Source organism: Myotis brandtii, unplaced genomic scaffold (genome assembly GCF_000412655.1).
Source record: "Myotis brandtii unplaced genomic scaffold, ASM41265v1 scaffold56, whole genome shotgun sequence".
NCBI lineage: Eukaryota > Metazoa > Chordata > Mammalia > Chiroptera > Vespertilionidae > Myotis > Myotis brandtii.
Window position 1 is genome coordinate 2,842,289 of NW_005370080.1, and position 27,030 is coordinate 2,869,318.

At 38.9% G+C, this 27,030-nt stretch overlaps 1 protein-coding gene across 1 annotated transcript in view; it reads right to left on the bottom strand.

Moving 5' to 3' along the window:
• Nucleotides 1-27,030, bottom strand: part of HIVEP1 (human immunodeficiency virus type I enhancer binding protein 1) — a 172,546-nt gene that overhangs the window by 24,934 nt on the left and 120,582 nt on the right. Inside the window, exons 4-7 of the mRNA XM_005878441.2 lie at nt 13,020-18,967; nt 9,295-9,428; nt 8,406-8,581; nt 3,677-3,778 (exon numbers count right to left, since the gene is read on the bottom strand). Of these exons, the coding sequence (XP_005878503.2) occupies nt 3,677-3,778; nt 8,406-8,581; nt 9,295-9,428; nt 13,020-18,967 (6,360 nt within the window). The remainder of the gene's footprint in view (nt 1-3,676; nt 3,779-8,405; nt 8,582-9,294; nt 9,429-13,019; nt 18,968-27,030) is intronic.

Sequence of the window (27,030 nt, forward strand, 5' to 3'; positions counted from 1 at the left end):
GTGACAGGGGGTGGTGCCGCAACCTCCCCATCGACCCTGCCTTGAGTGTGACAGGGGGCGGTGCCCCAACCCCCCAATCGGCCCTACCCTGAGCGTGACTGAGGGTGGCATCGCAACCTCCCGATCCGCCCTGCTCTGTGCATGACAGGGGGCGGCGCCCCAACTCCCCAATCGGCCTTGCTCTGAGCCTGACCAGGGGCTGCACCTAGGGATTGGGCCTGCCCTCTGCCACCCGGGAACAGGCCTAAGCCAGCAGGTCGTTATCTCCTGAGGGGTCCCAGACTGCGAGAGGGCACAGGCCGGGCTGGGGGACCCCCCCCCTAGTGCACAAATTTTTGTGCACCGGGCCTCTAGTATATATATAAAAGCCTAAGCAACTGTTACAACCAAATGACCGGTTGATCAGTCACTATGACAAGCAATGACGCCCAGGGGGCAGACGCTCAACTCAGGAGCTGCCCCCTGGTGGTCAGTGTGCTCCCACAGGGGGAGCACCGCTCAACCAGAAGCCAAGCTCATGGGTGGCGAGTGCAGCTGCAGAGGTGGGAGCCGAGCAGCGGTGGCGGCAGGTGCAGTGGGGCCGGGGTGAGTGGGAGCAGCGCAGCTCCCAGTCCCGGCTTGCGCTCCTCCCCGGCCACCTGCTGCTTAGTGCACTGCTACATCCCTCGTACCCCATAAGCCTGCAGTTACAATCTCTGGAGAACGGTTGAAGCATGGACACTTGGAGTAACCAGGACGAGCCTGATATTGCCCCGAGCTCCTAGAACTCTGCCATCGGGCATTGAGATCAAATCTCATCTCTTACCGATTGCCCTGGAGCTACAGAGGAATGCAGCAATATAATAGTGGCCACAAGGTGGCTACTGACAATCTGGGTAAAAGTCAAAAAGAGATGGATCTGAAGGTTGGGGGCGTAGGCAACAGAGCACCCCAACCCCCAAAATCCCCAACTTTGTATTGTTCACCTGAGAGCGTCTCGTATCTGGCTCCGAGTGGTGGAAAGCGTCCAGCACGGCCCAAGGCGTCCACTGGGGACCTCCTGGCCGGCAAGGTGCGACTCTGGCTGCAGAAGGGACTTTTGGAAATATTTTTTCAGGAAGCTGCGGGGACTCCCCAAGCGACTTCCCGGCGGCTCACCAAGACATAGAAACTCCCCGGGCACATAGGCGCAGGCTCCTGATTTCCTTTCAATGTGCATGAATCTGGGCACCAGGCCACTAGTTTGTCTATATATATATGCCTAAGCGACTGTCCAACCATCCGACCATTTTACCAGTAGCTATGATGCGCACTGACCACCAGGGGGCAGACGCTCAACACACAGGCATGGAAACATGGAACAGACTGATGAATCTCAGAGGGAAGGGCGGGAAGAGATTAACCAAAGATCGTATATGCATACTAGAGGCCCGGTGCACGGATTTGTGCATCAGTGGGGTCCCTTGGACTGGCCTGCGGGGATTGGGTTGAAACCGGCAGTCCGACATCCCCCTAGGGGTCCTGGATTGCAAGAGGGTGCAAATCTGTGCACTAGGCCTCTAGTTTTTTATAAGACCCCTCTTCTTGAAGAAGTAAAACATATAGGAGTATATATAATAATAATAATACCTTTCACATTTACATATGTTCAGGTATCAGTATTTCATATTGCAACCTCTATGCCTTTTCTCTTCTGTGGGCAATAAAGACACTTGCTGAAAATGTTACTCATTTTTCCTAGCTTTTTACTTCTGAAATGCTCAGCATAATAGAGACACTGACATAGAATTAAACAAAGACACTGACACATAATTAAATTCCCAGCAATTAAAAAATTAGCTTTTATATGTGGAATCAAAAATACCAAAAAGCCCCCAAATAAAAAATAAAAAAACCATAGAAAAAGAGATCAGGTTTGTGGTTACCAGAGGCAGGAGGTGAGGGGAGAAGGAATTAGAGAAAAGGTGGTCAAAAGGTACAAAGTTCCAATTATAATAGAAGTACTAGAAGTACAACATGATAACTATAGTTAATAGTGCTGTATGGTATATATGAAAGTTGTTAAGAGAGCTATTTGCGTTCTCTTTTTGTTATATCTACAAGAGATGATGAATTATAAATAAACTTACTGTGGTGACCATTTCACAATATGTATTTAGGTTATGTAACTGTGCTGCACATCCTAACCTTATACAGGGATTTATGTCAGTTATATTTCAATAAAGCTGGGGAAAAATCAGTTTTTAATAAATATGTTCCTCGGACAAAAAAGTTACACATGTTAATTGGGTATGTATTTTTAAATCCTAACTTTGCCATCCTCAATATGTATCAAAGCATCAAATTGTACATAAATCCTAAAAAGCTCCATATTGTCCTAAATTTGTTATGATTATCCTTTTCTTCTTTTAAGAATACATCAGTTTATTCTCCAAAAAAGAGTTAAAGGCAGTCCTTTCCAGTGCTTCCATATTACATCATTTCAACTGTACCACTTAAGATGTGAGTCCCTTTTCTAGCATATTTAGAAATAAATTCAGACTGATTCATTCAGTGTGTTACTGGTTGTCAAGTGGAATCAGATGCATTTGGTTTGTTACCTGTATTTTCAATGATGTCCTCACCATTTTTTTCTTTGGAAAATTTATCTATATCAAACTAATGTTCATTAAATAAAACAAGCAAGCAGGTAAATGTTTAGGACATTTTTCAAAAAAGCAGTAGGACAACTTTTTTCTTTTGTTAATTGCTTGGGTTTAAAAATGTGGTAGGAAAGGATAATTCTATTCTCTGATTGGTCAGAACGGATAATCAGGTTTACTTTGCTTCAAAGTTGATTAAAGATAAATACTTTCATTTGTTGAGTTAACATTGTTAAGAAAACAATTGGTTAAGTTTTCCAAAATAGAAAACACTTTGGGGAGCAAGCAAATGTTTTATTCCACAAATATTTGTGGAGCAGCTACTAGGAGCCAGGCACTCTGCTAATGGCTGTGGGTGAAGCAAAGATTATTCGGTCATCGATTCTGCTCATGTATGCTCAACAGTTTCAGGGGGGAGGTAAGGTAAGCATGTCAATCATCACAAAAAAAGGCAGAAAAGGATTCAGTACTTTCAGGAGGAAAACTAAAATATTTTAGGAGTTCAGAGAAGGGAAAAATTGCTTCCCCCAAAAGTAGTGTGGGAAGGGAAAATCAGAGAAGGCTTCGTGACAGCAGTGGTATGAGCAGATCTTGAAGGAAAGGAAGACTTCGACCAATGCAGACTGGAGCCAGGTTTGTGTGGGGAGTGAGGGGCAGGGTGCAGGGAGGGCTGTATAGTAGAGAGCTGAATCAATGTCAGGTAAGCAGGAAATCCAAGCATTAGGGTAGGTAAAAGACAGAAAGGAGAAAGAAGGGTAGAGGCTATAAAGTCAAGTGGCTCATACTTTATCTGGTAGGCAAATAAAAACTAATAAAGACTTGAGGCAGAGGAGTAGTATGATCAGACACATGCTTCAGGAAGATTAATTGGACATCAGTGGGGAAGATGGAGAAGAAGGAAGACAAATTAGAGATGAGCAAACTGAGGATTCTATCGCATAATATAATGAAAATAGAAACTAAGCAGTATCAATGGGAATGGGAAGAAGAATATGGATGCAAAAAAATAGTACATTATAAATAGCATTTATGAAAAATATGGAATAAAGCCTTACCTGATTCTTCTGTATCTTGTTCATCTATTAAACCTACTGAGACGCCTAAATCCACACATTTCTTGCTATGTGTCTTGGACTTCATGTGTTTTGTCAGATTTCCTTAAGGGAAAAGAATGTTTACTAAGCTTACATAGTATTATTTTGCTATTGCATTTGTCAACACTGGCAAATTCCATTCCTATTTCAAGTGAAAGTACAGGTTGTGGTCATACAATTCCAATGACTAAAGTTTGGAAAAAGAAAATATTGGTGTCTATATGTTGTAGAAACCTGGTTATTTATTAGTAATAGTTTCTCTTTTTCAAATCTGACTCTTCTACTTTGAATAATGTATTCTTTGGGTTAATTTTCCAATTGCTTCTGCCTGGGACCTAAATGGTTTCATACCACTAATTCTGGCCGGGTTTTGTTTTGTTTTGGCATAGGTATAGGGTTTTGCTTTTCAGCAGGTAGCTTTCCCCCCACACAGGTCCACAGTCACTGCACAGGGAAGCCAGGCTTATTTCAGAGGCTTTGAACGACACTTCAGCACCAGCATTAAAACTCGAATGCTGTAGGCATATATCTGGCTTTGATGGCTTTTTTTTTTTGTTTTAAAGCATCTGTTCAACATACTATCTTGGAATTTCTTTTTTATTTTTGGTACCTAGGAATGAGCCTTTTTCAATTTTGAGCTTGACTATTAGAAACTATATTTGGTTGTTATTACATTAAAAACAGTAATTCTGAGTGTTTGGAACCTAAGAAAAGAACTCCCTGCATTAAGTTCACTTCACCGTATTGACTACAAGTCTCACAGTAATATCTCTAAAGGTGTGTTTTCTCGGGGAGCTGGTGTATGGACCTCTGTAAGTATTACCAGGGTAAGTGGGAACCACTGGGCATCTTGCCCGAGGCAATCATTAGTGCAGGGGAAGAGCTCAGATTCCTCTGGGGATACCAAGCAGAAGACCACACACACACACACACACACACACACACACACACAAAACTGCCATAATGGGAAAACCATCTCCTTTGAGAAAATAAAATCTACGTACTGAGTTTGGTAAGCAGGGCAAATTAGGATTTGAGAATAAGTTTTTAGAAAACCTAAAAATGTCTCAATCATCCGTCTAGGGGTTGGGCTTGCAATAGTTGAAGGACCTGCAAAATTGCTATATTTATAGAGCCTTGATTCCACTAAGAATGCACTAAGCCAGTGATGGCGAACCTTTTGAGCTCGGCGTGTCAGCATTTTGAAAAACCCTAACTTAACTCTGGTGCCGTGTCACATACAGAAATTTTTTTATATTTGCAACCATAGTAAAACAAAGACTTATATTTTTGATATTTATTTTGTATATTTAAATGCCATTTAACAAAGAAAAATCAACCAAAAAAAATGAGTTGGCGTGTCACCTCTGACACGCGTGTCATAGGTTCGCCATCACTGCACTAAGCCTATGGAACTGGTCACACTTGTTCAAGCCAATTGTTGCATTAGATAGTATGCACCACATCCCATAGCTTAGTGCATCAGGGTTCAGGTAAGAGGGTGCACAGGCTAGATAATATCTAGGATTCATCAAACTCTGCCTAGCTCTATGATTCCAGAGATAACATGGCTTAAATAGGTTGGCCACATCTGACATTTACTTTAAATACATTTAAAAATAAAATATAAAGCAAATATGGCAAAATATCAATAATTATTTTTAAACAATGGGCATATCAGTGTTTATCATACAAATCTCTACTTTTTTGTATGCTTTAGAATTTTCACATTAAAAAGTTATAAAAAAAATGGTTTGGCCAGGTTAATTGGCTGAAATTTCCACTTACAAGTCAAAATACTTTCTAGTACAATAAAAATATTACCCAGATACAATGTCCACTAATAATTTCCTTTCAAATGCTTTTATTCTTTAAATAGATAACCAAAGAAGGTTATTTCCTTTCTAAAAAGTTAATGTATAATTGTAACTAGGCATATTTGGAAATAATAAGTTTTTAATAAGCAAATTTTCTCATAGCTTGAGCTATTACTATTAATCAATTTCTTAAATAATTTAAAATAAACAAAACAATTTGCATTTAAATATGCATATTAAAATGCAAATATCCCCTAGCAATGCTATAAACTTTGTGCATTAATTTAATAGATAAAATTATCAACAGATTTAATAAACATTCATCTAAATCCTCTGGAAAGCATGAGAGATTAAGTTTCTGGGTTCCTATAGCTACAAATAGAGTCTAGCTTTCTATCATATACATGAAACTAGCTCCTACAGAGATGCAAGCTCACTGAATAGTTCCTGTTGACTGACCTTTAAAGCAGAATAGTGAAAGCAAATAGATTATTTTGAGAATGTACTCATAAATAAACTAAGAGCACAAATGATGGAGGTCAGATTTCTAAGTGTTACCACCAGAAGCATCAATTTCTAACACTGCAGATCATTCCCTTGGTAGCATTTTGTTCTCTTTGCATATACATGTATAGCTCATGTCATTTCATCACTATTACTTTTGCTTAATAACCAGACACGTTCAATAAGTAGAGTTGAACTGGCTAAGAAATAAAAGTAAATGAGAGTAGGGCAAAATCTACAGCCTAATATAAAATAAGTGTATTATTATTTAGCTCCCTTTAAAGGTACTACGGAATCTCTTTTACATGTATTTGTAAAATCTAGACTGCTACCAGGGAAACTGATTGTCATGGCAAGAATAAGGAAATATTGAATTTCTAATATTTTCTTTACCAGTCACAATAGCTAGGGTAGCTTTTTTCAAATAAATATTTAGCACATAATCCATATGAATTATCTGACGAAACAAAAAATTTAATATGAATTCAGATATGCAGCATATTAGAGAAATGCAAGACATGAACACTGCTAACATACAATGATCACTTTTCAGGGGTCATTATGCTCTGTCTACCATTAAACATTTATCTAAAATTGCACATGATGTTGGTTTTGAGTTATTTCACTAAGATTAATACTTGGTGATTCATAATATTCTTCTTTGCCAAGAAATCTATATAGTCTCATTTGCTTTTCCACAACTAAGTTTTCCTTCCTTTCTTGGTCTTATTTTATGAACATTTTTTAATATCCTAATTCCTTCCCCTCCTATTGAGAAAAACCCATTTCATATTATACTTTGCTTCTCTTTATTGGTAACATCATTCTGTACTTGGTAATTTTTTTCATTAGTTATATTGTCCCATTACTACTGTTCCGATATCATAATAGAAATTAATGGATGTTTCTTAATCATAGAATTAAAACAAGTGAAAAAAAGCAATACATTGGGTTAAAGATCAAAGCACTTTATCCTATTAAAACCTTCACAGAGGACCAGAAAAATCATCCCAAAACCCACCCTCCACTTCCAGAAGGATCTACATCACAACCAAAGGATTACAGAGTTACTGTTTTCCCCAACTCCTCGTGATTTCTTGAAACTTTTTAGAAATATTTAAGGCTATCTGAAGAATGTTTTTTTATTTTATTTTATCATTCTTATTTTAGATACTATTGGCATTTAAGAACTACTTTGAAACTACTTAGATGCTACATATTATAACTCTCTTTAAATGCCAATAGATACTAGTCAAGCAATGTAATAAATTTTGCTAAAGAGGTAATCAATCTTTAAGACAAAAGCTGCAAAGACAACCAATAAAAAAGCAAAGCAAATGCTAACTCCAAAAAGACAAAAATGGATTCTGTAAAATTATCAATTAAATATTTTTTACAGATACAATCCTTTCAGACAGATAATTTTATAATTGCATTGTTTTAGAAAGATTCTTACTTTTCAAAGGGTGTTACATGAAATTACAATTTTAAGTAACAAATTTTCACGTAATGATTTATGAACAAGGGGCCTAATGGAGAAAGTAAACATTTTAGTGTAGTATATTCATTATATGCACCAGAAAATTTGTAGGAGGTAAAATTACCTTATCTATAATAAAGACTTATAATTTAAGTAAATTACAAGGTGGGGCAAAAGTAGATTTACAGTTGTTCTTATGGAAAATAATACAATAATTAATTAATAATACACGAATAAACTCTGTTTTGTGTACTCACAAACTATAAACCTACTTTTGTCCCACCCTGTATAAAGAATACGGAAAGAGTACTAAATTAATTTTAATGACTAGTTATGAGTTCTATAAACATTGAAGAGTACAAAAGTTAGAAAATTTTTGAAGCTGAAATTCAACAGAATTTGGGTTAAAAAAATCATGTAAAAGAAATGGCTGCATGCCTAAAATCAGATAATAAAACATGAATGTAATCATAAGTTTAATGCAGTTATTATTTAAAATTTTTCCAATCTCTTAACACCTAAGTAATCAAGAAAATTGTAATCATGAAAATTTATTTTTCTTCTTCAGCCCCAAATTAAGAATTTTTGAAATGCCTTAGTCATCATACTATTCAACTGTAATTTGGGGAGTAAAATAAAAAAAGGCAGTTGCTCCTTTGAAAATGTTATTTTTATTATGTATATATATTCTAAAAGCATGTAATTAAAACTTTTCCCCCCAAGAGGTCCAGAAACATAAAGATAAAAGGCTACAATGTTGACAGGATATAATTAATATTAGTCCCATTTAAGCTACTGCATCATTGGTCAAAGAATATATAAAGTTGGTTCGTAGTGCAACTAGCTCAATGCATATAGAAAAGAACCATGAAGGAATGTTATCTCATACCTTTTGTCTTAAAGGAGAAGTTACAGTAAGTGCAGTGGTAGGGGCGGACATCTGTATGGGTTCGTATGTGTTTCTTTAACATGCTAGGTTTTTTACAACGTATTCCACATTCTTCACAAATGTACTTTCCTCTTCCCCTGCCTCGGACATATACGTACTCTTCATTTGATTTATATCTAATTTAAAGAAAGACAAAAAAATAGGGAAATTGGATACTATATCTCTGAGAAAATATTGATAATTAAAATTCAACCTAAAAAGTTAAACAAGGCATAATTTTTAGACTCAAGCAATATAAATTTTATGCATGTACAGTAACAGAATATTCCAGCTTTTCACATCAACACTCAATATTCTAATCGCTAATTCTAACCAAAAAACCTTATTCATCAACACTAGACTTAATTTAAAAATATTTCCTCTTTTAAGTCACTGGGTTTAAGAGTTCTTTTAAACTTTTAAATTCAATCACAACAACTATAAATACTGAAATTTTTCTGAGCGTCACAATAACTACAATTGACTTTTACCTTTTGGGTTTCTCAGAACCAAATACACAGAAACATCAAATAGGCAATGAGTTCATCTCTCTTAAGAGTAGGTTTTCCAAGTCATTGTTTATTATAAATCAATGTGAACCTCAAGGTTCACTCTGAAAACTCCTAGGATCTACAATGTTTCCTAAATAGTTCTTACTTCCTTGAACAAAATGGAATTATTTAACATAATACTAAATATATATTTTGCCATGAAGATTCTGTTAGTAAGCTAAGATACCTTACAATATTTATATAAAATTGGCACTGATAATTCTTTATTTACATGAAAGCAAATGTACATTTAAAAAGTAAGTTTAAATGTACATTCAAGAAGTAAAATTTGTACTTGCCCTCCATCAAATATTTTAATTCTTCTTGGTTCACTTTTGATTAAGGAATTTTCTTTATCTTGCTCACTGTTAATTTCAGAGGCATCTTTATTGCTGAATTCAACTACTGTGGACTTTTGATTACCTAATGCTCTCTGGAAGGAAAAAAAAAGAGAAACTAATTTAATAAAACTGAAAACAAAAACACGCTAATGTTTCACTTGGAAAATAAACAGTGTACACAGTTAACTTCAGGAAATGCATTCCAAGGAAGTAAGAGGTTAAAGGTTATCTGCTTTATCTCCTCCCTTATCTTTAATATATCTGTGGTAAATCACAGCAAACCAATAAATCTTATGCTATTTTAAAATCCTACCACAGTCCACTGACACCCCAAAATGCAGGCTTTACAACCACCCACCCTGGCACATGAGTTTAACAGGAACTTTTTTTTAATAGACTAAATATTTCTTCTTATATCTAACTAACCACTCATACTGCAATTTAAGTGTATTTCTCAGAGTTTATTCTTTGGAGATGGCAAAGAGCTAGTTACCCCTTTTGATATAATAATGTCTTATACTACCAAGAAATATGACTAAATCCCCTCAAATTCAATGAACTGCTAAGTTAAAGCAGTTAAGCCCCACTTCCCAATATTTTATTCTTCTCCTTCTTAATTTAAACCATAATCGTGTTTCCTCTATCTTCTCCAAAATTCCTGAGTATTGAGAACTATGAGACACAGAAACGGGTTAGTTTTTGGCCTGATAATAATTAAATCTCTAGAGAAAGCTAATGAACTCAAAATGATTACACTGTGCACTCTTCTATAGAAACATTATGGTAACACCACCTTAATTATAACTCTATACAACCACACCATTCACAAGTTTTCTCAGTCCTCACCCCATTCCACTCTCACATGTCTGTGAGGCAGGCAGCACAAGGAGATTATATAGTCATTGTCCAAGGTCAAGTGTTAACAGCAAAGGCTTAAACTCCAACCTCTTGGCCAATTCCAAGCACAACGTTCTAATGAAGGGCCTCTTTGTTACAAACCTGCTTTAAAAATTACATCACCATGTGGACAGCTATCTATCGTACCAAGATGACTCAATAGTAAGTGACCATGGACAGAGAGCCTCTGTGGCCTTAGAAAGAGGACCCTGGAAAGCCCCTGCTCTTACAAAACCAGAAATAAAGTAAAGCTGCTGGACTGAGTTTCTCAAAAAGGCAGTATGAAGAGGTAATGCCATGCACCTGACAGGTAAAAACCAACCATCTCCTTTTCTTTTCCTGGTAAACATATGTTTCCCCACCACTTGCAATATACACACCTTGCCTTGACTTTATTTATACCTTTAACAGACATCCTAATTCCCACTTATCTTTTGCTCACTTTCTTACCATCAAAATCTGGTTACTATTAATTTACCAGTTACCAATGAGCTAAATGCTAAAGTGCTTACCATTTCCTTTTTCTTTATATCCTTGACCACCCAATGGCATTATATGTTGGTGACACCTTGTTTCTCCTAGTAATCCTTTTACTTTAGCATTTAGCTGTTCTTTTCCATTTTGAATTATAAGCACATTATTAACATTTGGGTTGTGAATTAACAGTCAACCCAAGGGCTAATCCTCCATAGCCACTTTCCCATATGACTCAAGTCTCCAGTGGTACTAGAATTGCTCAGTCCAAACACCATGTTAGTCTTCACATTTATTTGACCTCTTGGCTTGAACAGCTTTCCTTGAAATACCTTCTTCCTTGATCTGTGTGATAGCACTTTTCTCATAACTCTCCTCCTCCCTCTATTAACAATCTCTTTCAGTTTCTTATGTGGACTTCTTCATCCATTCAAACCCTTTACATAGTAGTGATTCTCTAATCCATTCTAGGCCCTTTCACTTTACATGTTCCCTGAGCAATCTCATTAATTACACTGACACAAAGAAAAATCTCCACACCTTCTACCTGAGCTCTCTCCTAGTTCTAAATCTGAATATATGCATTTCCAGAGGCATTTCCACCACAGCACTTGGTACTGAAGAAAAGCCACTGTTCAAAGGCACTTCAGGAATATACATGAAGCTCTGTTTAAAGTCTCATGATCAGGTCTCCTCTTCCAATATTACTATTTAGTACATCTAGAGTAGAGTCTGAGCATTTAAAAATTAAATTCTGAATGGTTTGGATGGACCCTCCTTCACTGAGAAAGTATCAATAGCTCTCCACCACCATGCATACATTCTTTGGTTTTTACCTACACTTCCAACTTCGAAGTATGTCACCGTTTCAAACTTACAACACCTTCTAACCATGACAGACTCCTCACAGTTCTTTAAATGAACCAAGTTCCTTCTCACTTCCATGTCATTCATCAGACTCTCAAAATTTCTCATTCTTATTTGCCTAAAACTAACTAAATAAATAAAAACTCCTATTTTTTTTTTTAAAGACTCAGCTAAAGTCAGCACTTTTGGAATACTCCTCAACCTAGTGGTAGTGTCAGAGACTTCCTTCTTTTAAAGTCGTGCATACTTCTATTATAATACTGAATTATGGTATTTTCCTATCGATGAGCATATTTCCCTAATTTATGAACCTGTATTATATGCTTGTGAACCTGCAGAGGTCAAGGACTTAAAGTATAATTCTGAATGTTCAGAGTCCAACACAATACTCTATCTACCCATTTATCTACCTATTTATCTACTTATCCATTTATCCTTAATCACTTAAATTATTTTTCCCATTTTATAAAGCCAACAACTCTAATAAGACTGATTCCAACTTACTCTATAAATCGTGAACAAATCAAGTAATTACCAAGTGTATGAGTTAGTTATGTTGGGAATCCTCTCTAGCACTAAGATGATTCTGAGAACTGCAGAATGGCTGTCTGCTTATATTTCAAAACTAGAGGCCCGGTGCACAAAATTCGTGCACTGGGGGGAGGGTGTGTGTCCCTCAGCCCAGTCTACACCCTCTCCAATCTGGGACCCCTTGGGGGATGTCCCACAGGGATCGGGCCTAAACTGGCAGTCAGACATCCCTCTCACAATCCAGGACTGCTGGCTCCCAACTGCTCGCCTAATCACCCATAACTGCTTCTACCTGCCAGCCTGATCACCCCCTAACCACTCCCCTGCCAGCCCGGTCACCCCTAACTGCCCTCTCCTGCTGGCCTGATTGCCTACAACTGCCCTCCCCTGCCAGCTGTCTTGTGGTGGCCATCTTGTGGCCACATGGGGGTGGCCATCTTGTGTGAGGGTATGATGGTCAATTTGCATATCACCTCTTTATTGCATATCACCTCTTTATTATATAGGATGATATATAACAATTTTCAATTACACCTCTGTTCCCCTGCATTAGTAAGGGTAAAGCATAGACATAATCTCATCCTACTTAACAATAAAAATAAAACCTTCATGCAGGAGGAAGATGACAGTAAGACCATGATTACTGTACCATTAAGACTTAAATATTCATTTGAGAAAAAAAAGTGCTCAGGGCAAGTTATAATTTTCAAAATGTCTCAAAGTAGAAAGGACTCCAGCTAACCCTTATCAGTATAACTCCTAGAACATATTTATCATCCTTTCTTTCAAATAACTACACACTCATAAAGCTCAATGTGTCATTCACAACTTCGAATTAAAGAATTTAAAGGCATCAAGACATGTTAAAACTCATTTGCCAAACTATTTTTAAAGATAAATAACCTTTCAAGTACCTTGCTTAAGTTGCTTTTCCACTTGCTTGAATAGACCAATAAATCTGATTTGGAACGGGTGGTTATTGCTTGACAATACAGTGATTTTCCAATCTTCTGTTTTGAATTAAGGAGGGAAAGAGCAACTTTTGTAGGCAAACCAAGTGGATTTGGATTACTGTCGCTTACTGTCCAGTCAGTATAGGCTGAAGTTTTCTGGTCAGTCTGAGGCAGATGCAATGTTTTTTGTCTCAGCAGATAACACCATGTAAAGCTGGTTGTGGTCTTCAGGCTGGGAAAAGACAGCTGCTGCATGTCTCCGGCTCCCAATCCTGAAAGAGTGGTGGTTGTAGGTTGACTTTGTTCTTGGATGTTCAATTTGTCACCTTGACTTTTAACCTCTGAAGACTTCCTTTCTTGGTTATTGTCTACATGTTCCAAAGGAGAAATGTGGGTATTTTCTGAAGAAACAGGTGAATTTCTAGCTGTAAGAGTTAATGACGTGGATGACTTGATGTTTTCAAATTCTTGAAAATCTTTTATAGGTTCTATATCTACAGACTTAGAGTGCCCTGATGACAAATTATCTTCTGTTAAAACATCTGTCAAATTAATAGCCTCACTACTAATTTCAGGTTGAGAAGAAGTACCCTGTTCCAATGTCACACCATCAAGGGGCTCTGTAGTACAAACCTGCCTTACTAACACAGGTTTCTTCTGCTTATTAACTTCATTAGCTCTTGTACTTAAAGGTTCAAATGGTCTAATATCTGTTGCACAAACAGCTCCATATTCATCTTTAGCTCGCTTTTGGTGCTTTTCCATGGCAATGTCTAGACTATTTGCTGGGGAAAGCATCCTTTTACTAGAAGCTGAAGGTTCTTGTTGGGGGGAAAGTCTACCAATAGACATTTTCTGAGTTCCAGGCGAGGATTCTGATATAAAAGAATTTTGGCCCATCTCTGAAAAAACATTTTCACAAACAAGTTCTTCCTCTGGGTTTGGTAAAGCATTCTGGTTAACTTTTTGCAATTTTGGCTGGGAATTTTGTTCTTCACTGATTGGCACCACACTACAATTAGCCTGGCAAACAGGCTGACTAGACAGTTCCTGGGTCACAAGGATTTGTGGCAGAGGTGTGACTGTGGCAAAGCAGTACCCTGGAACACTACTCTGCAGATGCACAGGCAGCGCAAACGATGTCGGCACCTCCTGCACCTGACTACCGAGCGGCCCTGGCTTCAATGGTGGTGGAAGATATGAAGCAGCCATGGCGTCTACTCGTTCAGTTGATAATGCTAATGAATTCATTCGATGATCAGCCCCCACTGGATTTGAAAGAACTTGCTTTGGCACAGAATGGACAGGATTAGAAGAGCAAGACAGGCTTGAAGTGAAAGCCTGACACTGCAGTTGGTACTTGGGAGCAAAGCAATCCTCACTTTTAGAAGATACACACACACTGGGATTTGCATCTGGTTTGACACTCTGTGCAGACACTTGCAGAGACATATGTGTGTTTTGGTGGCTAAGGGGTGCATGAATTTGATTTAACAAATTAAGACCAAAAAGCTGTTGAACAGGAAAGATGCTAGTAGAGTTGGAATTTGAAGATTCTGTTTGCAGATCCTTAACTTGAGTCTGGGAGTGCATAGTATTTGTGGGAAACTCAGCTAAGGATGTATTAGTGAGCTGAGGCCCCTGAAGTGGCACTGCATTCACACCAGGAATAGCAATGGTTTGGAAAGATGATGGGTTCCCAGGAGACAGGTGACTTTCTGGAGCAATGTTTAAAGATATCTGCCGTATCAGTGGGCCCCTCCTTCTTTCTAAAAGGGGCACGTGTCCACTCACCCCTGTGCCAGAAGGGGACGCCGGAGGCTGCAAGTCAACAAGTGGCATTGCCTGAGGTGGAGTTATGCTTCCACAGTCGAATGACTTACTTCTGAAGTCAGAGACCTCCATGGATGTTGGCATGCAACTAATCTGTTCTGAGGCAGCTCGCCTCATTTCCCGGTGAGCCCCAGGAATGCTCAGTGTATGAGAGCCAGCTGGGATCATGAGGAACTCTGTTTTATTGAGGAAAGCGAACTGGGGGGAGGCCTCGGTTTTAGAAATGTCCTCCACATCTAACGAAGCTGAGAAACTTGAGGTGTGAGATAAACTGCTCTCCTTACTCAGACTCCTGGAGAGAGTGGAATCAAAGCTGGACTCCGTCGAGGAATGCTCTATCTCAGCCAGACGGAGCCTCTTCTTTTTGGGTGGCAGTTTCTCTGTCGGCAGCTTTGACAACGTTTCACTACGCTGAGGCCAACTGAACTTCTCTGATTTTTCCTGATCGGGACCTTGGGTTCCAAGGTCCCGATCTGGCTCTTCTGTGACCAGAATTTCTGGGACTTGGATGCTGTGCTGCCGAACAAGTCTTGAGGGCTGTCCTAACACATGCCGTTCACTAGAAATCTTTCTTGAACCTTCCTGAAATTCTGCTCGAAGAACATCTAATAGTGCAGGCTGTTGAGGATGAGACGTGTTCCGTGAAGGGTGACCTTCCTCTTGGGAAATTCCTATCACTTTCAGGGACCCAACCTTCACTGTACCACTGAGTTCCTGGAAAGAAGCTGGAGACTCAGGCTTGTCAAGTGAACTGGGTCTGCTCAGTGAGTTGGTGTGCTGGATGACCGAGATCCCAGCTCCGTGTCTCTTCAACTCTGCCTTGTCCTGGGTCACTGAGCCTACCTGTTGTTCCATGATGGTAGACAGCTTTGGATCCATGATCTGGTCAGGGCCCCTGCCAATGAGCTGTATTTGGGGGCTTTGCAACTGAATATTTCGATGCTGCTGCTCACTTGTTAAGACAACAGTATGCTTAGGCAAACTGGAAGCAGAGCCCAGAGTATTGTAAAACTGAAGGCCTTCAGAGCTTTTTGGAGAAACTCCACTTTCATTTTGCTGAACTTCATCATCATCTCCAACACTTTTCATTTTCCTCCTTTTCCTGATCTGGGGCGTCTGTTCCCAGACCCCTGTGGAACCAGCCACTCTGTAGTGCAGAATCTGGGGTTGTGTGCTGCTGGGCATAGGGCTGATTTCAGGTTCTCTCACAGCTACCTTCGTTTTTGGTCCGTGTAATTCTGAACAGTAAAATTTCTTATGATTTTCAAAATTTTCCAGTTTTCTATACCTGTTTCTACAAGTTTCACACTCAAACATTGTCCCTCGCCCTTGATGAGACTTCTTTTTCTCTACATGTGGGCCGGGAGCCAAGGACTTGTTCCTTGCTGCCCCATTTTCGTTCGTGGCACTGCATCCCTGATAGCTCTCCTCCAAGGACTGCCCAGTACCCAGCACCTGGTTTTCACTTGCTGAAGAGTCTTCTACTGCTGCCTGTCTGACAAGGGTTCGGGGATGTCCACTCTGGGGCACAGAAGTGTTAGGTCCTGATACAAAGACATCATCACAGAGAGCGCCAATTTTGTCATCAAATGACTGACTTCCTCTCAGTGGGTGAGGGGGAGGTATTATGTTTGTAGGTACTGCTGAATAACCTGTGGTAGGCATAGAATTACTTCTTGTAATAGGTAAACAGTCAAGGGAAGGTACAGACAGAAGAAACACTTGCTTTGATTTCTCAGTAGGGGTGAAAGGGGACTTTGGTATATCAGAGCTTGAACTTGTTCTCCGTCCCATTGGTTTTAAATCAAACTGGAAAGAATCCTTAAATATGTATGATTTGGGGGAATCGATACTTCCTCGTCGTGAAAGAGAGGTTCTCCGTGGCTTCACACTATCCAGCTGCTTATCATCTACCAAGGCTTCATTGTCTGAGATAAGCTTTGATATCCGTTCTTCAAGTGTTTTTGTTGCCAAAGGTGGGCGCATCTGACCTGGTAAAATCAGTGCTTTTTCACCTGTTGGCCCTGTAGAAGGTGCTGGTGGGCTGGCACGAGGTGCAGAGAGCCCATTATTCTTACTTGAGTCTTGTTCTGTAGACGGTAATGTTCTGGTGAAGGGGGTTGGTGGACTCGCTGTCTGATCAGCACTTTCAGACCGTGAAAAGTAACCAGAATCTGTACTTCCTAAACTTCGAGGACTCAGAAGTTTGCCTTGTTGCTCTTGGGAGTAATCAGTAGCCTGCTGCCTTTGTAGTTGGGCATGTACTGTTCCTACATGGGATTCCTGCTTTGCCGCTGGCTGATCCATGTCCCCTTTCTGACGGGACTTTTCATCAGTCTCCAGGGAGGACGTCCAGGCTGAATGTGACCGCACACTAGTGACCTGAGGGTCCTTCTGTTTCTGTGCACTAGAAAGTTCAGGCTTACAATTTGTAAACTTCGGGCTGTCAACTCTCAAAGGGGTCACATTGACAGGGTGGACCACGACTTTTGGTAACTCTGTCACAGCTTGTGATTCTGAGGCTCTGTCGTGCGGTAAAACGTCATCTACCACATGATCTAGATTGCTTGGAATGGAACTTGATTTTGGTAAAACTTCAGAATTTGGTATCATTTTCATTAACTGCCCAGGCTGCAGGTCCATGGAGCCTGGCTCGTTCTGTCTTTCATCAGCAGCGCTCTCATCATCACTGTCCCCGCTATCTTCTACATCTGAATGGATACTAAGTGCTTTGGGGGACTCGTGTGAAGAGAACAAACCACCAGCATCTGGCTGCAAGACAAGACCCAGTTTAATAGTGTGTGCATGGGATTTTTTGTGCTTGTATAGATTACTTTTAGTCTTAAATGAAAATCCACAGGTCACACAGGGATAAGGCCGCTCTCCAGTGTGGGAGCGGATGTGCTTTAGAAGCACACTCGGCTTTGCACAAGCTCTATTGCAATATTCGCAAATATATTTTCCTTGCTTTTTTGGCTTCTGATCTTTCAGAAGTAGATTGCACATTTGCTCTACGCTGTGATTCACAACAGAGGCGACAGGAGTTGAATTATACACTGGTGTTGGGGGTGACTGTGTAGAGTGAGCTGGACTTATTGACATTGGCAAAGCAGAATCCATGTGCTGGTTTTGAGGAGTAACCTGAGTTCTACTGGAAGGTGAAGTTAGACCTACAGATGATGTCACTGCTATATGATACACCTGTTCAAGTCTGGGGTTCTCTTGACTGTGCAGGTTCGTCAGTGGTCTTGTGAAACCTGCACACGCTGGAAGCTGTTGATTTTGTTGGTTAGATTTAGAAACAAAGTGTTCATGTGAATTATATGAATGAGAAACAGACTGAACCAATGCTTGCTCATTCTTCTGAGCAGCAGACACATGCACTGTGTATGAGGTACAAGAAGACTGTGATTCAGAAACAAATTCTTGCGAAGTCTGATGTGGGGCATCTATTGAGCTGCTTTGTAATTGAGAGGGGAGTTGTACAGTTTTATTTGGTCTTAGTTTTTCTATCTGAACTGCACTAGATGAGCTCTTTTGTGACAAGGTGCTCAGTTCTGGCTCCATTGCTTTCAGTAAGACATCGAATGCGGTGTTTGCATATGAGGAGGAAGTAGGACTACAATTAGAGGAGATACATTCACTATGGTCAGTCCTGGTTTTACTTGACAAAGAACTAGAGTCACATTTTCCATGGAGGAAATTTGACTTGGGGTCAGAGCCTTCCGAGCTCCACCTACGCAGTTCAGATGGATGTTGCAGAAACAAGGGCTTCTTTGGGAAGATGCAGTCTTCGGACTTGGCGGCCTCACCAATCATCCCAGGTGTTTCTCCATTTTGTTTAGTAAACTGCTTTCCATTTTTTACAGGACTGTGATTCTGTTTTTTGTGAGACTCTGAAGTACTCTGAAGAACAGCAAGAGGTGACTCTTCTGTATTTTGTTTATGTTTTGCCTGAAGAGGATTTCTCAGGGGAGATTTTGGTATTTTTTTCAGGTGATTCTCAGCTACAATCTTTTTTCGTTTCACGCCTTTAAGTGATTCAGAAGTTCCTTTAGTACCAGCCTCCAAGATTTCTGTTAAAATAAATAAATAAATAAATAAATGGAAAATGGTACATAAACCAACTATAATTTTTTTTTAAATTAAGGTTACTATCAAGAGGGTGTGACAACTGAACAAGGTAGTTTAAGGAAAGCCTATTTTGGATAAAACTTCATTCTAACATTCTTAAGAATGTTGCCAATCAAAACCCATTAAATCAATCGCACAAAGACCTTAGTATTTCTAGAATGCTGTACCACTCTCTTGACCTCCTCCTCCCCCACCAAGACCTTGGAACCAGATCTTTTTGAAACTAAATTATGCTCCCCCTTTACCTTCAGTGCAGAGAACTCTGTCTACACAGAGTGAGCTGGCCCACAAATAAGAACAGTCAACTTTTTAATGCAGCGTATTTGACCATCTTATCATAGTTAGTTTCTTTTAAAGCAAACTTCTTAGCAAATTGTAAAATAACATTATTATTCAAACTATGCAATACTGATATTCTTATAAGAAAGAGGACTACTAATACATAATAATTTTTAGAGCAAGCATACCAAATTATATCTCAAGATAATCATGAGATATTACCTGAGAAAACCATGAAATATTTAACAGAAATATAGGAAAGTAAAATAAGCCATTTACTTGTGGCTCTTCACCAACAAATTAAAAAGTCATAGTGTTGTAACGTCCCTCAGTTTAAAAAAAGTCACCAATTTAACTGAACAAAATATTCAATGGCTATGTTTCTTTGTCATTAATGACAGGTAGGTAGGAGACACATAGATAGATAGAGCTTAGTGCAGAAAAGGTAAAACCGCCTCCATTTCTGGCTGTGCTGGAAATAAATCATTATTTAAACTGTATCCACAACCCATAATTTCTGCCAACTACTATATTTTTGAGCAATAATTACTTGCCATAATTTAGTTTGTTTCCATTTGTTGACTCCCTTAGGCACATAAGCAAAAATTATTCAAGTTCATATTACTTATTTGTAGAACAGCCAAATACTCTAATTTCTCATTATTTTCAAATAGCAGTTGCAATGTACATAACTGAAATTCATATTACACCAAAATTTATACACCATAATAACCACTTTGCATTTACTAAAGATACAATTTACATAAAATAAAAAATATTTTGGTCATCTTGTGATAATTTATGTGCTATCATGCATTTGTTTAATGAAAAAAATACCACAAATCTGATTTTAAATCATAATCTGATATGCACACCATAATCAGAAGAGCAAGAGAAAAAAAAAGGTGGCAGGGGTGGGGTGTCATAACTAAAATGTTTGAGCTAAAGAATAGAAAACAGTATCAGTATTGTTGCTATCTCTACAAAATGATGTTGATCAAATTTTTTTCAATCCACTCATTTATGAAATGCTGTTTTTCCAATCATTTTCCCTGTTCCAGATGAATGTAGCAAAGTCATCATGTACTTCAGACCGCTCATTAACTAGATCAGGCAAATGGGCAAAAGGAAAAATGATGACCATCCAGGATGAGTAGTTTTGCCCCTCACTTCCAGAAAGCTTGGAGTGCGTGATAATGAAAATGAAAGCCACCAGGCTGTTAAAATAAATATAAAAACAGAGAAGAGAAACCACTTGGTCAGGAGCAGCAGCTCCCAGCTTGGGCGACTGTCCAACTGGGAACACCACTGCCCATGCCACCCCCCATCCTGACCCCTGGTTGGGGTAAATATGTTTACTTGTTATGTTTTACATACTTTTTAAAATTATCTTTTATTTTTAGATAAACTTATCTATAAAAAATTAAACAATCTGTTATACTAAAAAAAATTCAACCCACAATGCATAACACCTAGAAATATCACATTAAGTTTTAAAGAAATTGTACTAGTACATGTTTTAAACAAAAAGAGTAAATTACATCTTTGTACTTAAATGTAAATTAAGCTGAAGTGAAAATAAAGTAAATACTAAACTGAAGATACATATTTCTTTAGAGATACTATTTCCTAAAATTTCCTCTGGAGTTAAGAATTTGAAAAACCCTATCTAAAATAGATTTTTTCATTTGACATGTATCAGTTTTAGATGAAGACTGATCATCTTTCTTTTGTCAAAGTTTATGACATTTACATTCTATTTGTCTATTTATTCTTAGTTCTCTGTTTGAATTTTAACATTTACCTGGTGTTAATACACTATTTCTGTCATTCAAAATTTTGTACACACACTCCTGTGCCTTCTGGCAATGATGCTCATGAGAAGCCTGGTGCTGGCCTGACTGATAGTGTCCCCGCTTTGAGGTGATTTGCCTTTTTTCTGTATAGCTATAATTTTCTTTAAGTCTTTATAAATACAACTAGGAGCCAGCTCAGAGTTAGTCAATGTACAACTTTTAATTTTTTCCTCCTAGAACACATAATCTTCTAAGATTAATTTAGTATATAATAGAAAACTTTTCTTTTATTATATCTTCAAAAATATTATCTGGTCAACTTTTTTTTCAGAATGAGCTTCCTTACTTTATGAACATCAATTATCTTTATGCTGTACCCCCATTATGATGATTTATATTGCTTGCATCTATTTCTTTTTTTGCTTTTGCTTCTAGAATTATCTAAAGCTTTTCCCTTATGACAATTCAATTTCCAGGCCATTAAGTTCCTTACTGTTTCAAATTTATTTTAGTTTTGGGCTGATGTTGCTTCATTCTCATTTTGTTCCCTTAGTTCCATATTTCCTAATTCATCTCATTTTATTGCCTCACATTATGTTTGAGTTCTTGCTTTAATAAATTTATGATATTATTAAGTTCTATGCTTAAAAATTTGTTTCTGAGGTAATGTTTTCTTTAAGGCTGAGCTTTTTGTTTCTCTTTTCATGTTCCCTCTGCTTTCAATTGCCCAAGATAATGGGAAATGGTAAGGGGGGTGGCATTCAACTGAGAGTATGTTCCTAACAGTCTTCTTCTGAGTTTTATTTATTCCTTCTTGTAAGATTTTGTTGGATCTCTTTTAGCAGGGTTCACTCTCCTTGAACAAGGGATAAAGCCTTTGGGTGGGGATGACCTGGGATGTAAGATTGGTCTGTAAATTCCTGTTGTTACAAGGCAAAAGGATGATGGAGGGAATGAGAGATAGATGTAAAAACAGGGAGGGTGCCAGGCACATAGATGAATAACACACTATCATTCTAGAGGCTGACTTGAAGGAAGTTGTGTGCCTCACTACTGATTGTCAGACTTCTTTCTTAATTCTCCAGATTTGGGACCGGAGTGTACAAAGTGGGTAGCTAAACCATCTGACTAAGAGCAGTGTCCTCTTGGGAAACTAATGCCCTAGACCAGTGGTGGGCAAACTGTGGCTCGCGAGCCACATGCGCCTCTTTGGCCCCTTGAGTGTGGCTCTTCCACAAAATACCGACTTCTGCGCATGGGCCACGAAGTTTCAATCGCACTGTACATGTGCGCCTGCACGTGGTATTTTGTGGAAGAGCCACACTCAAGGGGCCAAAGAGGCGCATGTGGCTCGCGAGCCACAGTTTGCCCACCACTGGTCTAGGGCATTAGTTTCCCAAGAGGACACTGCTCTTAGTCAGATGGTTTAGCTACCCACTTTGTACACTCCGGTCCCAAATCTGGAGAATTAAGAAAGAAGTCTGACAATCAGTAGTGAGGCACACAACTTCCTTCAAGTCAGCCTCTAGAATGATAGTGTGTTATTCATCTATGTGCCTGGCACCCTCCCTGTTTTTACATCTATCTCTCATTCCCTCCATCATCCTTTTGCCTTGTAACAACAGGAATTTACAGACCAATCTTACATCCCAGGTCATCCCCACCCAAAGGCTTTATCCCTTGTTCAAGGAGAGTGAACCCTGCTAAAAGAGATCCAACAAAATCTTACAAGAAGGAATAAATAAAACTCAGAAGAAGACTGTTAGGAACATACTCTCAGTTGAATGCCACCCCCCTTACCATTTCCCATTATCTTGGGCAATTGAAAGCAGAGGGAACATGAAAAGAGAAACAAAAAGCTCAGCCTTAAAGAAAACATTACCTCAGAAACAAATTTTTAAGCATAGAACTTAATAATATCATAAATTTATTAAAGCAAGAACTCAAACATAATGTGAGGCAATAAAATGAGATGAATTAGGAAATATGGAACTAAGGGAACAAAATGAGAATGAAGCAACATCAGCCCAAAACTAAAATAAATTTGAAACAGTAAGGAACTGAAAAATAAAAAGTCGATATTAAGAAAAAAACTGTAAATGGAAGATTATAAGAGAGGGTTTCGCGTGCCAGCAAAAGTTACTGGCGTGCCATGGGTTGCCCACCCCTGTCCTAGACTATGAGGTGGCTGAGCCTCATAGGTCTTCAAAGAATGATATACCTGGAGTAGTTTTTTAAACTTACCTTAATCTTGATTAATTTCAAATCTATTAGAGAATGACTGATGTTATTTTCTCCTGCCCACTTCCTTCTCTACAGAAAACAGCACAATCATCAAACATTGTAGCTATCTCTACAACGTCTAGCATAGAGTTACCATAGGCCATAGAGTTTAGAGTATGTATAGACCAGAATGCCTCAAAGCAGAAATACAGTTATATAGTTGGGGCAGAGGAAGGTGGGAGGGAAGCAGCTATTTACCATGATCACTTGAGTTTTTCAATAATTTTCAAAACACCTTGTTGTTATAAGCTAAATAAAAATAAATTAGAGTAAGCAGAGAGAAAGACAAACCATACAACAAGTGATAGAAGACAACCCAAGAAGGTGCCTCTTTAATATGCTCACTCCCTTGTCAACCAGTACACACACAGGCCCAACTTCTGCCTTATAGAATGAAAACTGCTTTATATCTGTCACCTTATGATTCCACAAGTGCTTAAAAAAGAAAAAGAAAAACAATACTGCCCTGGCCGGGTGGCTCAGATTATTGGAGTGTCATTCTGTACACCAAAAGGTTGTGGGTTCGATTTCCAGATAGGGCATATACCTAAGTTGCAGGTTTGATCCCCAGTCAGGGCATATATGAACCAATCAATGTTTCTCTCTCTCTACCCCCCTCTCCTTTTCCCTCTCCCTCTCCCTCTCTCTTGCCCCACCCCTTGCTCTCTCTCTCTCAAATCAATAAAAACATACCCTCGGGTAAGGATTTAGAAAATCAACAATACTAGGGTTGGACATGCTTGGTGGACATAACCCTCTGTGTAAAATTAGAAACACAACCCTCTTTCCTTATGCAGCAAGAACATACAGTCAGATTGGAAAGCAGGTGGGAAAGGCTCAAAAAAAGGAATCAACTGCTGAAAAGTATATTCTGGTCAATGTGCTACTGGAAATGGCTGACAAACAGGCAGAAACTCTGAGACATCAAACTGTCAGAAATTCAAATAAGATTTCACTTAACACACACAAATCACTCTCAGAAGAGGAACCGAAGCTGGCAGTGTTGTCACTGTCAGAATCTTCTGACTCATTGGACTTCATAAAAACAAAACAAAACAAGAGTTCTCCACAGGTTGGCAGTAGATGACAGCTTGGAAGAATCTGAGAGACCACTTGACTGGAGCAAGGTGTATGGTTAGGATACTCTGAGCTAAAGTTCCTCTGTGTCCAAAGCACTGGCACTTCATTTTCTCAGGCACAAGCCTAATCATTATTAGGGCCCCTATATTTTTTAGAGAAGAACCCCAAGGAGTTTAGAAAAGCACCCCCGGTTGGTTCCCAAATTACTTCTATAGAATAACAGATGAAAAAAACAAGCAATTTTCCTGCCTCAGGAGAGTATCTGAGTTGCCAGTTAAGTGTGACAAAGAATATTGTCAAGGTTGGTAGTAGGCAGGTAAACTACAACCTAATACTGTGTTTAAAATCCTGCCTTGATTGAAGGTGAGTCTCTTTTTTAGCTTTACTCAGAGACATATCAGTGCGAAAGACTTTAGATCTCTTTTGGGTCATTGGGACATAAGGATGACATGTTTTCTAACAATTGAGAGCATGTTGGGTCAGAGAGTCAAGAGGTCAGAGGGGGACCATTTAGAAGGCCTTTTCAGTAGCTAGTGTTAAACTACCTGAGTTCAGTGTTGGCTGATTCAAAGCAAGGAAACCTAAAGAGGGTTTGCCAAAAACTTTCCCATCTTTATCAGGAGATCAGAGCTAGTTTGGGAGAGAGGGGAAAAATAAATTCACTTTTCATTCCACCAAATCTGAAGCTCAGTGTACATGTGTAGAATTATAAATTGTAGCTGCAAGTCCAGGACTACAAATTTTCAATAGGAAAATGATTAGGCTAATTATGACAGAGCCACTTAGCATAACATTATACAACCATTTAAAATAATTATGGAAAGTACATAGCAATATGAAAATTATAACTTATTAAATACACTTGCATTTTCTTTTCTTTCATAGAGAGAAGTGTGGGCTCCAGGCATAGATCTGAGAGTACACAGTGATAGCTATTCTTGTAAAAGTTCATAAATGACAAGCCAGAGAGAATATACAGTAGAGAGAGAAGTCAGCCCTCAGAAGCTTGGGTAATCCCTATATTTAGGAGTGAGCTAGAAATGAAAGAAACAAGGGGTAATAAGAAAGATAAGACAGAACATGTGAGAGTGAAGTGCCCAGGAAGTCAGGGTTTATGGACTTATAAGATGGAAGATGTGGCTAATAATGTTAAAGCTTACATTCAGATAAATAGGACTAAACCAGAGGGTGCTGGGTTTGATGGCCACTGGGACTAGGAGGACATCTCAGAGAGCAGCCTGTCAGTCAGATCCTGGGGGTAAAAGCCATACTACAAAGTGTACAGTGATGGAGGGCATGGTTACACACAAGAGTCAGTAAATACAGACCACTCTCTAAGAATTTGGCTGTGAAAAGAGAAAGGCAGGAGGTCAGTATCAGGGGAAGAGGTTGAAGGTAGGTTTCTTTATGATAAGGGGCACTGACGGTGCTTAAAACAGAAGTAAAAGTCAACAGTGAAAAAGAGACTGAAAATGAAAGATAGATAATAAGTTAATGTGCGATAAAGAATTACTCCAGATGTATAATCAAGAAACTACCACATGGATGTGGGAACAACCAATTTCATTTAGCAAGCAACAGGTACCAAGCGATTCATCCCCAAGTTCTTCCCATTCCCCATGGAATGTAATTCAAATATCTAACTTGGCCAAAGATGGCATGGTCATCTGGCTCTGAGCACCTTTCCAAACGCCCCTATTCCATTTCCCCCTTAATCACTGAGTTTCAGCCACTCGGGTAAACTTTACTGATCCTCCAACAGGCCTAGCTCCTTCCTGCCCCTGGGAATTTGTACTTGCTATGTCTTAAAAAGTCCTCCCTACTCTCAACTCTTTAAATGACTGGATCATTTCCCACCTTTAACTCTAACACAGCAATGTTACTACTCGGCTGTTCCTGTCCACCCTACTGCCTCCCTACTGCCCACCCACCCTGTTCAGTTCATTCTTAATTTAGATAACAATCTAAAATGTTCTATTTATCTATTTACATATTTTTGTCTACCTTTTGATTAGTAAGATCTATAAGACCTTGTCTTTATTATTCACTCCTATATATCCAGCCCTTAAGAAGTGTTGAAGATGTAGTTCCATTTGTTTATTTTCTCTTTAGTTTCCATTGCCCTAGGAGCAGTATCAGTGAAGAAATTGCTTTGGCATATGTCTGAGATTTTGCTGCCTGTGGATTCCTCTAGCATTTTTATGGTTTCCCGTCTTATGTTTAAGTTCTTTATCCATTTTGAGTTTATTTTTGTGTATGGTGTAAGTTGGTGGTCTAGTTTCATTTTTTTGCATGTATCTGTCCAATTTTCCCACCACCATTTATTGAAGAGACTGTCTTGACTCCATTGTATTTTCATACCTCCTTTGTCGAATATTAATTCAGTATAGTGGATTGGGTCAATTTCTGGGTTCTCTATTCTATTCAATTGATTTATATGTCTGTTCTTGTGCCAGTACCAGGCTGTTTTGAGAACAGTGGCTTTGTAATACAGCTTGATATCTGGTATTGAGATCCCACCTACTTTGTTTTTCTTTCTCAGGATTGCTGCAGCTATTTGGGGTCTT